The sequence below is a fragment of the Pongo abelii genome, chromosome 6 (genome assembly GCF_028885655.2).
Source record: "Pongo abelii isolate AG06213 chromosome 6, NHGRI_mPonAbe1-v2.0_pri, whole genome shotgun sequence".
Taxonomy (NCBI): domain Eukaryota; kingdom Metazoa; phylum Chordata; class Mammalia; order Primates; family Hominidae; genus Pongo; species Pongo abelii.
This window is the reverse complement of record NC_071991.2, coordinates 89554792-89568242: the sequence shown is the minus strand read 5'-3', so window position 1 is coordinate 89568242 and position 13451 is coordinate 89554792. Positions and strand designations below refer to the sequence as shown.

Below are 13451 nucleotides of genomic sequence, written 5' to 3'. Positions count from 1 at the left end.
GAGCCATCATGCCAGCCTGTACTGTTGTTTTTATGTTTAAGGATAATTTTAGCTGGGCACGGTGACTCACACCTGTAATCCCAGCACTTTGGGAGGCCAAAGTGGGCAGATGACCTGAGGTCAGGAGTTCGAGACCAGCCTGGCCAACATGGTGAAACCTCATCTCTACTAAAAATATAAAAATTAGCTAGACGTATGGTGCATGCCTGTAAATCCAGCTACTCAGAAGACTGAGACAGGAGAATCACTTGAACTCAGGAGGCAGAAGTTGCAGTGAGCCGAGATCGCACCACTGCACTCCAGCCTGGGCAACGGAGTGAGACTTCGTCTCCAAAAAGAAAAAAATATAATTTTGACAGCAGTATAGATGAAAGAGTAGAGATGAGAAGAATGTATAGGAGACTACTGAATAATCCAGTTAAGAGATAATATTAGTCTGCATTTCAGCAATGGCACTGAGTATGAGAAGAACAGACTAAAGAAATAAGGAGGCCGACTTGGGAGAATTGAAGACTTGTGGGTTATTTGTGATATAGATGGCTGTATTGAAGATTATTCATGATCTTTTACTGCTACAAAGTTGATACTTTTTTCAGAAAAAAAGTCTGCCTTCATTTAAGCTATCAGTAATCACAAATAAATGTTTAAGTCTCCTCACATTTTGCATATCACAGAGAAAACTGTTAATAAACTGTTAACTGGCTACTAAAAGGTCATTGGGAAAAAAAAAAACACAAAAACAAAGCAGGTCTGTGAAGTAACTACTTAATTGTAATGTTAAATTCTTAGCCAACAACCTTCTAAATCTCACTTGAGGTCTTAGTAAATTTCGTGGTGATACTTTCCTCAAGCTAAGAGTAGAGATTTGTATGACATCTAGAAAAGAAATGGGCAAAATTATGACATGAGCATAGTAGTCTTTTTCTAAATGCTCTCTTCTCAATGTTCTACATCTCCATTATTTTCTGCCCTTACTTATTAGTACAATGTTTTTTCCTTCCGGATAGTTTGAATAGCTGAATGGTTATCAGGGGAGAATTTTCATTCTGCTGGTGACATTTTTATGAAGGAATTTTTTTTTACCAGATTAATATTCCCTGGCCTCTATCAGTCACCCGGGCTCCCTCACTTAGTCTTTCCCATGAGGAATAAACACTTTATTTGTGGACTTCATTGCACAATTCTTAATTACTTCTTTAGATATTTTTTAATGTTTGTGAAAGGTGCTAAGAATAGCAAAAAAAAAAAAAAAAAAAAGGAATTCTTTTCCCAACTTGCCACAGATAAATTTACACTTGAAGGAGAATGCTAAGCTTAGAAATCTACCTTTGAAAGCCGCCCATCCACTTACCACCATGAAGTACAAAACACAGTCGGCTGAACAGAGGGTCTCAAAGACAAATGTTATTCTTCCTAGTTCAGAACCCGTGGCTCCAGTCATAGATGTTGGTGGTCTATTTGACAGATTAAAATGGCAATATTCATAGTATGTTCTAAATACAATTTAGAATAAAATTAAGCCACTGTTTTTATTAAACTAAAAGCCACGCTCTTCTCTTCCTCTAATCTACCGCTTCCCTCACCCACAACTGCTTCCTCACTGAATCCTACCTGTCCACACCCTTTGTAGACATTGAGTCCACATAACCATGGTAATATGCTTGAACCTCTTGCTGTAAATGATACCATCCATCCTAAAAGAAAAGACTCCTACTGGGTAATTTCAACACGGGAACTAAAACGAAATGGGATTAAGAAATTCTAACATACTATTTTACCAAGAGAACTGAGAAAAAATAGATAATAAACCAAAAGATACTCCTGCAAACAACTTGGACTGACCTCTTCATTAAGCATCCAAGAATCAAAGTTATTGTAGCATTTGGACACACTATTGTTTAAATTTTTCAGCTTTATCTAAGTAATATATAACTAACATTTATTGTTTCTCAATCACTAATTCTACAGATATTCTTCAATATAATACATTACCCTGTGACAGCTTGTTATTTACCAAGTATTTTTGTAATATTAATATATTCCATAAAGTAGCCCTACTTCTTTATTTCTGTGGGGAAACAGGTGTGAGGATTCTTACAGAAAAGAATTAGAATTGTTTTCCTTACTTAAATCCTGGGATATGCAAGTTTAAGATCAGGTAATCATTGTCAGAACCTCCAGCCCCACTCTGGATATGATCTCCAGCCACCTCCCAACCTAGAAGTAATAAAAGTCATTTTTATTAATAAAAATTCCATTAATGATTTCCAACAATCTGTTTAAATAAGGTAAAAAATAAAAAGAAGCATTAGTGTTTCTGTTCAAAGTTAGAAATGCTACAAATGAATTCCCTATTTTTAATCACAGTTGCAAATTTCATGCCAAGGTAGATGTTCCAAGAGGAACCAAGCAACACATTATTTTGAATAAAAGATATTTAATGGGATAACAAGTTTTCTCAGTGAAGCATGATTTGTATTTTAACTAAAACAAATGGTCTCTATCTACTCTAACATATTGAAATGAACAATCCTAGTCTTCAGGCAACCAATGTGCAATAGAAACTTCAAATTACTTAATAGAAAAGATTTGGGACCTGAGGTTCATTCTTACAGTTTGCTGTATTGTTGTTCCCTAATTTAACCCCTGTTCTTCATTCATTCACTTATTTATTCAACTAGCATTTACTGAGTGCCAAGAACTATGATATGCACTGGGATAGGAAGGTAAGACAAAGTCCCCCTCACTGAGGAGTCTGTAGAACATGAGAGACAGACACACACAACTGTCAACAGTATAGAGCTGTGCACAGAGAACCATTATGAGGTCTGTCTTCTGCAAAGTAACAATCAATATAAACTGAAATGGCCACAGTAAAATGAGGAAGAGAGAGGCCTCTCCAAAATAACATCAAGCAAGGTTATTAATTAATGGCAATACCTCAGCATTGGCATTTCCATCTCTAAAAGAAAATATCAGTATCTGCTACTGCAAGAGGTATAAGAGAGAAACTAAGGAAGAGGCTGGTTCAGTGCTAGACTGACTTGGCAATTTTTGAAATGTTACAATCAACAATTTATAGAGGTGATACGTTGACTATACATCAATCAAGCTAGTCTTAAAAATAATATGTACTTAAAAATAATATGTAAAATAATTAGTATGTACTAATCTACATACTTATAAGAGAGATGTCCATTGTTTGGTTATCTAATGTGGTTGAAAAGAGAGATAAGCAGGTATAGAATTCTAAGAGTTGAATAGCCATAAAGCAGTCTGACCCAGTGGGACAACAGGCCCTTGACTGCAGTGTAAGCAATATGAGAGGCACTTAGGTTTAAAGAGACTGTAAACTTCCAATAGGGATAAAAAGCAGAAGGATATTCCCACATGGAGCAATTCTATACCAAGAAAGGGAGGACTTTATGAAATGTTTCTCTCAGAATAACTCCTCGTGTTCAGAAATGCCATGAGGAGGGACAGAATAGCAGGGAAGGGCAAAGAAAAGAAGGCAGTACAAGGATGGTAAAGAGAGCTAAGTTTGGAGGATTAATACCCCCGCAGGAGGAAACAAACATTTCCCATGTTTGAATATCACTTATTGAGAGTTCCCCAATGTCCTCCACTTTTTTCTCTGTCCTGAGAAACAGAGTGTCCTGACCCCTTTGAGACCTGGCCAGCGGCATGTCCTCTCCATTATCTGCAGGCTTGACTCCAAGCCAGGGCCTTGAACATTCCCAGGCACTGATAGAGGTGTTTAGGTTGTTGTCTAAAATACTGAAAGAAACTAGCCCAAGCCTTGAGCCAAACTCCTCAAACCCTCATCTCAACTCTACAACCCAACTCCCCTCATTCCAGACACACCTCAGTAGAACATTCCTTGTCTTACTGTCCATTGTGAGGTATGCTACAGGCCCCTTTGTAGGTAAATTCCCCTAATAAATGCTTTGGACTGATCACTGTGGTGTTTAGTGCTTCTTTTGTTGAAATCCCAAGTGGCTCTGTCTCAGGACAGTTTAGGGAAGTCCCTTTTGGGAGCCCCCCTGCCAGCCACTTTTGGAGCAACTCCAGCCACAGGTTTGGCTGAACAGAACACTTGTTGTTATGCGTTGACTATGTGCCTAAGAAAATATATGTTGAAATCCCCACCACCAATACCCATAAATGGGACCTTATTTGGAAATAAAGACTATAGATATAATCAAGTTAAGATGAGGTTTTTAGGATGGGCCTTAATCCAAAATGACTGGTGTCCTTATGAGGGGTGGAAAATATGGTCACAGACGTAGACACACAGGGAGAGGATCATTTGAAGACACAGAGACACACAGACCCAGAGGGAGGACAGCCCTGTGAAGATGGAGGCAGAGACTAGAGTTATGCTGTCACAAGTCAAGGAATTCCCGGGGCTACCAGAAGCTGGAAAAGGCAAGAAGGGATATTACCCTAAAGGCTTCAGAGGGAACATAGCCCTGCCTACACCTTGATTTCAGACTTCTGGCCTCTAGAACTCTGAGAGAATACTTTTCTGTTGTTTGAAGCCACCCAGTTTGTGGCACTCTGTTGCAGGAGCCCTAAGAAATTAAACACTCATGATACCCTTAGCAGGAAGAACACCAAAGAAAAGAAATAAAAGAATCTACTGCTCTGAACCCCCTGACTCAGAACTCAAGACTGCCAACGTGACCGCAGAGCTGTATGTGGAAAGACACACGCAGGGTAATGTACTGGACAAGAAAAGCAGGAGGACAATGGTGTCAAAGGGAAACCTGATGGCTAATATCAATATAAGTACCTTAAGGGATAGACCATTGCTATCCAATTGAGAAATATGTGAGCCACACCTGTGAGTTTAAATGTTCTAAGGACCACATTTTATAATGTAAAAAGAAAGAAGTGAAATTTTAATATATTTTATTTAACCCAATATACACAGAATATCATAATTTTGACATGTCATCAATATAAAAATTAAGATTATTTTTTCATATCAACCAGGGCATACCAAAGTCAGTAGAAAACCTAGGAAATACTGCCTTTTACTGTGCCCTAGTTGTTATTTTTATCCTTTCTCAAGCGTAAAAACTATATGGAAAAGTGTCAACCAGAATGTTGATTTCAAAAACATTTACTTCTAACCTAACACCTAACAGCTATTATAATTTTTATACATTCCCTTCTAGTCTTTGTCCATAGGCACAGTTTAATAATGGTATACATAATTTTGTATTTTCTTTTTTCCGTAAGAATGAATCTCATATTTTTCATGTTTCTATGTATATTTTATATTTTAAGATTACTTTGTATTTAAAAATCATACTTACATTTATCATAGAAATTTTAAATTTTAAAGAAAAATTTAAACGTTGAAACCTAAAATTACTTATAACTTCATTACCTAGAAAAAAAACACCATTAACATGCTGTGATGTTTCTTTTCACTTTCTTTCAATGCATACATGTTTTTACATCACTGAGCTTTTATTATAGATAATTTTGTATCATGCTTTTATAAATTAACATTATTTCATAAGCACTTTTATAAATACTTCATAAACATGTTAATGACTGAAATAATTTTATTATTCAGCTAAATATAAGTTGCATAATTCACCAAATTGCTCCCACTATAGGACTTACCTACTGTTGATTACACACCCATTTTAACCATTTGTTTTTACCTTTAAGTAACATAATATAAACTATAATAAACATTTTTGTAAAGCTTTTCTGTATATTCAATATTTTTCTAAAAAGGAATACCAATAAAATAGTTATTGAGTCAAATGAATATATTTTTAAATAAATATTCTGTGTTACTATTCTGATTTTGAAAGCAATGAGTGTCTATAAGGAATATTAAATACAGTAAACCAAATTTAAAAATAAAGTAATTCATACTTCACATAACTCTCCCATCTCCAAGGAATAGCCTTTTAACATTCTTTTCAGTATTTGTCTAGTGTATACTTTTAAAATACATAACTTAGATTTTACTGTTTTTCTTTCATTTAGCATGGTCTTCTGATTTTTCTAATCATCATTTTATCAAAAATATTACCCTCTTGAGGTAAACAGCAATTAGTTAATGGGTGCAAAAATACAGTTAAATACAAGAAATAAGATCTAGTGTTCCACATACAGTAGGGTGTAGTTAGTAATTTTTTGTGTTATTCAAAATAGCTAGAAGAATTAGAATGTCCCCAACATTAAAAAGATTAATGTTTGAGATGATAATATCCCATTACCCTTATTTGATCATTCCACATTTTAGAATATATCAAAATATCACGTGTACCCCCAAAATATATAAAACTATTATGTATCATTAAAAAACCGCTAAAAATCCTCTGCACATCTAATTTTAACAACTTAACAATGTTACATAGCTATATCATAATTTTATTTAACCATACCCCATTATTGAAAATTTAGTTTGTTTTCTCCTATTTTTCACTCTTATAAATAACTCTAAAATTAATATTTTTGTGCATAATTTTTCTTTACATCACACTGTTTCCTTGGTATAATCCTCATAAGCGGTATTTTTGGCTTGGAAAATAGGAACCTTCCAAATTTCTGAAACATTGCCAAATTGTTTTCTGTACAACTTGCACATAATGATTGCATAATATTTCATTCCATTAGGGTAATATAACTTTTGTAAACATTATCCTATTTTCAGATATTTCAATTATTTCAATTTTTGTTGTTATAGATAAAGACCAATGAACATCTTCATGAATAAAAACTAACTTGTCTCCAGCTTTGAATACCTCTTAGGCAAAATTTTAGCACATGAAGATTCTGTTCTGTAACTGTGTGAAAATCAGACCAAGACTACATGAATCTCAAAGCTCTCCAAATCATACAGTCAAGTTGGTCAAAGCACACTTGCTTTAACTCCATGCCTTAGTGGGTGACTATCCCAGGGGACAGGCTGCCCCTGTGCCTCTCCATTTCACCCTCGTTCTTGTGAGTGCTGCTCCTCACAAAGTTGTCTACTGGACCAGCCAGTCACAAAATATACATCACCTTTTATCTTTGTAGTTTTTACATTACTGTTTACCATTTCAATGTCACACACTAATACTGCAGAGATTTATATTTTTCATTTAATCATTGATCATTACTGAAAACTAAGCAAAATTTAAAAATAGACTCTCAGTAAATGAGTAAGCAAGTGGGTAAATCAAGTATTTCCAGAGTTTAAGCTATGAATAAGTCCTCTATAAGATCCAATTAAAATTTCAGATAATCTTTACTAGTAAGTGAATACATACACACACACACACACACACACACACACACACACACACAAATGTATTAGTCCTTTTATAGAGTTATTCTATACCCTTGCCTTCCCAATCTTCTTTTCCCAATAGGTCTTAATTTTCTCAATTTAACATTCAATTATAGGACATTTTAGGAAAAAAAAACCTTCATGATCAGGTAACAGCTATTATATCTTATTCTTCTTCGCTCTGAGGATTTTTAAGTGGGATTATTGGTCAATAAAGAAGACTAGCTCATATTTAATACATATACTGGGGCTTTGTCTTTTCCTCTTTCACTCATCTGTTTAACATTATTCAAAGACCTATTATTTGTCAATCTCTGTGCTCATGTATACACCTCACTTCCTATGACTCAAGCTTTTTTTTGAATAGATATTGATTTAAAACATATGTGTTAAAAAGCACACACATACGTGTTTACAATAATTAAACATAATATAGAGAAAAGTGAGCAGATAAAAAATGCCAGTGAGGTTATAAGTAAAGGATGCATTTTAGTGTAAAGCTCTGGTATATACAATACTTATCCCTAGCATCAAGTTTAAAAATACATATATTCATTCAACCATCACATACTGCAGAACAAGTGAATTCCAAGCCCTCTAGGCACTTAAAAGGTAAGAGCAAATACAAATCAACAACTGTTCTGTAGAACTCTGCCACATTTTCAAATTTTCAATAGGTAGAATTCATATATACTTTGTAAATACAATCATAGACTTGACAGGCAAGGGGAATTTGAAGTTAGTTAACCCCTCACCAGGGCACAGTGCTGAGCCAGACTAATCAAGACAGAAATCCCATCATGCTACTCTTTAAAATGGTAAAGAACATAGATTTCATCCCCCTCCTTGGTAAATCTATTCTGGCATTTATACCCATAAATGATGATCCTCATTATCTACTTCAATACTGCCTCAAAAAATGCAAAATTAATAGTTTGTTCTTGTATGAACGTCATCTGGCTGTGACACCACATTTACTATTTTTATGGTACAACCAGAAGATGGGCAAGTAGCCAAATGATGATAAGATTAAAGTTCCTCATACCCATACTTGGTATGTTTTAGAGAGCTGAGTTCAAGAATGAATGATGTCTCTATTGCTGAAATACATCAAGTAGGCTGATTTTGAACTTACCATTCATTCCATCACACTTCGAATTCCCAACATTGAAGCACGAAGTTTTCATGTTGCCAGGAAGGACATTCCACCATTTATATTCAAAGCCAAGGGCAGGCTCCATTCCTGCTGGACATGGTCTACATTCTACAGGAGACAAGTAGGGTCAACAATTAAAATTAAACTGCATCTGGACAACTTCTACTTTCTCTGTTCCAAACACTACTACATTACAATTAGCAGGGAGAGAAGTGGAAAAAAAAGATATTGGACTACCAGTTCCCTCAGGATGTAATAACTTTTTCAAAAGAAATCTGGAAAGAACAAAATTCTAGATATAGTATACATACACTTGACTAAAACGAAAAAGGAAAAGGACAGAAACAAAATCTTTAAAAATAATTTTTTCCTTCACGTCTGGGAGTAGCTGCTAATACTTAATTGCCCTCCATAAAAAGAGTAATTCTGAAACAAGTTCAAGTTCTCCTGCATGTGACCTTAGAATCAGTTCCTCCACCTTATGAATAAAGATTTCACTCTTCCTATTGGTTATTCAGCTTAACAGAATATTAATACCATTTATGAACTGATTAACTGAAATTCAAAATATTGACTGTTGAGAAATGGTTGGGAGTTGAGGGGCTAGGAAAGTGTTGGGTTTATAGATAAGCCTGATTTAAATTGACATCTGCAAAATTGAAAAAGAAGGGTCTTTTCCAACCATTTTTAAATGTAGCCACTTTGCATCATCACATCAGTAAGAAAAGGAGTAGGGAAATAAAATATTTCACAACCATTTATACCTGCTGCAAAAGTACTACAGAAGACATGTTTAAATAAACATCCTTCTCAATGATGATGAACCAGATATTATCCAACATCCTACAGACAAGAAAATTGAGCTTCAAAAGGTTTAAACAACTTGGATAAATCACACTATTGGTAGCATGGGGAACATAGATTCAAATCCTATTCAAGCCATCTATCTGCAACTAAAATATTACAGTTGACTATAATTTTTGTATACTAAAACTAAAAGAAATTCTGTAACCACTTTCCATAAAAACGATTTAGAAAATGGTCACAGTAGTCCAACAAGATCATTTTGCTAAAGGCCCAATCATTGGACCAATTGACATCCTACCTTTGGTTCCATCTGAAAATGTTCCAGGAGGACAGGGATGGCAAGAAGATGATCCATTGTTATAAAATCCAGGGTTGCAAGGTGGACAATCCTTCTTCTCTCCAGAAGGGGGCAATCTAATAGCATCTGTGAGATCCTCCCGGCAGATTTTGGGCTCTATCCACTTGTACATTATCTGTGTCTACAAAAAAAAAAAGCAACCAAGTCATATAACATGCTTATAACAAAAATCTTAAACTGGCAGCATAGGAAAAGTACAAATGGTGACAGAATAGAAGGGCCAGCTGACAGAAGCTAATACATCAGTGACAAAATGAGAGAAAAGAGAGAACATTGGTTGGGAGATGACTGTTACTTCCAAATGCTTTTACCCTAAGCTATAGGTGGCCTTCCCTTGTACACAGCATGTTCCTCATCATGAATAACTCTTTAAAATATAGGTAACCTGTTTATCACCCTTACTCTTCTATCCATTCATTTACTTTATTCCATAGCTGACATAAGTTTCTACGCAGCAACTTGCTTTTTCATTTTTAGACTTCCACTAACCTCTTCCTTTCCTCCAGCAGCACATTTCATTATGCTTTGCACATAGCAATCACAAAAAGGTTATTTTTCAGAAAGAATACATCAAGATTCACATTTCAATCCTGCTAGTTCATAGTATTGGTAGTGTTTCTCAGAGTCTTTTTCAATAACCTGATGTTAGACTACAAGAGCTGTAGCTAAAATATTTACCCTAGTCTTCTAGGTCCTGATCCACGTGCTCTGAACATCATGATTAAGACAACCTCTGCCTTCAAAGACAGCAGTCTTTTAAACTCTGACCTTTTATTCTCTCACACACATTCATTCACCCCGACACAAAGCAAAACATAAGAAAACAGCTGTAACTCAGCCAAACCCCAAAAGACATTATTATCAAATTTTTATTCTCATTTTTAAACCAGAAATACCAAATGGGTTAGCCATTCGAAAACAAAATTGGTATGTTCAGTGGAGTAAAATAGAAAAGGAATTCTAAATGCAAACATGAAAGTAAATCAACTATTTAATAACTGAATGCAGCATTTTTAAAAGAGATTAAAAGTTCCTTTTCTTAAACATATAATCTGCTAAAAGTATTTTTTCTCCTTTAAAACAACTTCTGCAATAGGAAGTCTTACTATTAAAGCTGGGGAATCAAAATTAAAGGCAACTGTCCATAGCTATTTCCAGTTAGTAGAAAATCATGTATAATAACTCCTTTAGGCTACCCAATTTTATTCTCTAGTATTCTTATGGAAGAGTAGGTTAACTTATCTGAAAAAGGAGGCTTAAGAAAATGATTTAAAGGTAAATGTTTCAAAATAATTATAAATAACATTTTTCTTTTTTACAACTCTCTTTTTCCACATTCATTTTATGACTTGCATCATGATACATTTCAACCAGCCACTTCACACACCTGCCTTTCTTAACATCTGTAAAATAATGGCTGCTCCTGCTGAGGATTCCTAAATAATTGGAAAAATAAAGGGGCTCTCAACTCCCCTTAAGGAAAGCAATATAAAATTCAGAGAATCTAAGCAAATGAAACATCATCATATTGGGGAGATTACTTTCTTAAAATTCTGGTTTAACAAGCATAGAAAACAAATTTCAAATCCTACTTAATTCACTAATTTGCTGATTTATTTTGACATTAATACAAATGGATTGCGTTATATGTGAGCTACTGCACTAAGTGAAAGTAGTTGGTTCCCAGGTGGGAGTGGGGGGGCGGTGCTGACACCTTGTACTATGCAATCTTCTGAATCACTTTGAGAGGTAGGTATTGCTATCCTCAAGTTTATAAATGAGGAAACACTCCAGATTAGAGCTCTTAATTTGCCCAAAAGTCAAACACAACTAGTAAATGGTAAAGTAACACCAGTCAACAAGAGTCAGTTTGGTAAGGGTAAAAATAATAAAATATGCAAATATATTTTGAGAAGTCAGCTAACCACATGACTTTCAATACATGCAAACTTCTTAAAAATTAAAAAATGTACACCACTTTAAAATACTTAAAAATGCAGAAATCAAATTTCAAATGCTCTATAGTAAAAGTTTTATTTACAAAGCCTCTTGTTTCACATGGCAGATTGATTCTCTGCCTCTCTTTCTAATGGAGACAGATGCTTTCAAGTCCGGCTGACTAGGTAAAGATAATAATTAATATTAATAATACTTAGAACCAGAGGGCTCCCAGTGCAGGTGAAAAACCAATAATCAATTCATTCTTTGGCAAGTTGAGATAAAACTATGAAATGTTTTATAAAACCAAAACCCTAATAAAGCAAAATTTACCAGTTTATTATTAAGATTACAAAAGAGATCCAGTGTCTGTATTTATATATAGCATGAAAAAAAAACACATTTTTAAAAACACACAGAGGTATCAACTGGAAGCTGATTCTCATATAAAAACAGAACTCAGAACTGGGAGGACTAAAATTTAGGCAAATTTTGAGACTGGCTTTGTCCACGGTTGTCTGATTTATTTCAGTTGTCACTTCACAAATGCACTAAGTCTTTATAGATTGGCTGAACTCATCACGGCTAAATTACATGTGTCTTTAAAAGGCCTACCAACTGACCCTAACCTAACTGCCTTGTGCTCCATGATGTTCTGGCTCAGGTGGTCTCGGCCAAGCAGGCAATTTCTTATCTCCCAGGCTGTCTCAAACCTTGATCTTTTCCAGTTGCAAGCCACGGGGCACTCATCGTTTGTCTCTCTTGTAATTACCCACACCATGCTGCCAACTTGTATCTGACTCCTCCTTCAAAGCCATGCTCAACATGTACAGTTGTGATAAGTAGGTCGTCAGCCTGCCCAAATACATATCAGCATTCACCTACCTTCCTTTTCTATGAAGGCTTTGCTGCTTTTCTCTGTTCCCATGTGTTTACCTCCTTCTCCTCTGATATGTTTTAGATTTCTGTCCCCATGCAAGTCTTATGTTGAATTGTAATCCCCAGTGTTGGAGGTAAGGCCTGGTGGGAGGTGATTAGGTCATGGGGGCAGATTTCCCCCTTGCTGTTCTTGTGACAGTGAGTTCTCATGAGATCTGGTTTAAAAGTGTGTGGCACCTCCCCCTTCTCTCTCTTCCTCCTGCTCTGACCATGTAAGACATGTCTGCTTCCCCTTTTACCATGATTATAAGTTTCCTGAGGTCTCCTCAGCCACGTTTCCTGTACAGCCTGCAGAAATATGAGCCAATTAAACTTCTTTCATTTATAAGTTATCTGGTCTCAGGTACTTCTTTATAGTAGTGTGAGAGCAGACTAATATATCCCCTAAATACTTAACAGCTTTGACCATCTTCTGCCTTTATGTGGAAGACACCATGGAAATTTAACATTTTACTGGCAGTTCAGGGCTTTAATCAAGAAAATGTTCTAAAATTAAACTGTGGTGACTATACTAAAAACACTGAATTATACTCATTGAATGAAAGAATGAATGAATGAATGATATGGTATGAGAACTATATTTCAATAAAGCTACTTTAAAAAAAGTGTTAAAAACAGACTATTAGAAAAATTTTATTTTAAACAAATTCAGAAATCCCTAGTCTCTGAGAAATTCCATTTCTCCCATCTTCCTAATTAAGAAACATAGGCTCTAAGTACATTTGATTTGCTTAAATCCTGTGCACAGAAAGGCAGATCTAAAAACTGAATCCCTTTATACCCTATTTTTAATATCCCCTATATCTTTGTTCTGCTATATAATTTAGAAGTAGTGTGTTACAGACATTGAGCATTTGGAATAATTTGCAACACTGAAGATCATTAAAAGGCAAATAAAATATAAGATATTTGAATATCAAGCCACTAGCAAAATCTCTGTGATCCGGAGT

At 35.1% G+C, this 13451-nt stretch overlaps 1 protein-coding gene across 3 annotated transcripts in view; it reads right to left on the bottom strand.

Annotated features, from left to right (window-relative positions):
* Window positions 1-13451, bottom strand: part of ELAPOR2 (endosome-lysosome associated apoptosis and autophagy regulator family member 2) — a 179619-nt gene that overhangs the window by 37967 nt on the left and 128201 nt on the right. For all 3 annotated transcript variants that reach the window (XM_009243064.4, XM_002818284.6, XM_009243065.4), the window contains 4 exons: window positions 9565-9745; window positions 8439-8567; window positions 2127-2217; window positions 1352-1454 (listed from right to left, as the gene is read on the bottom strand). In XM_009243064.4, the coding sequence (XP_009241339.2) occupies window positions 1352-1454; window positions 2127-2217; window positions 8439-8567; window positions 9565-9745 (504 nt within the window). The remainder of the gene's footprint in view (window positions 1-1351; window positions 1455-2126; window positions 2218-8438; window positions 8568-9564; window positions 9746-13451) is intronic.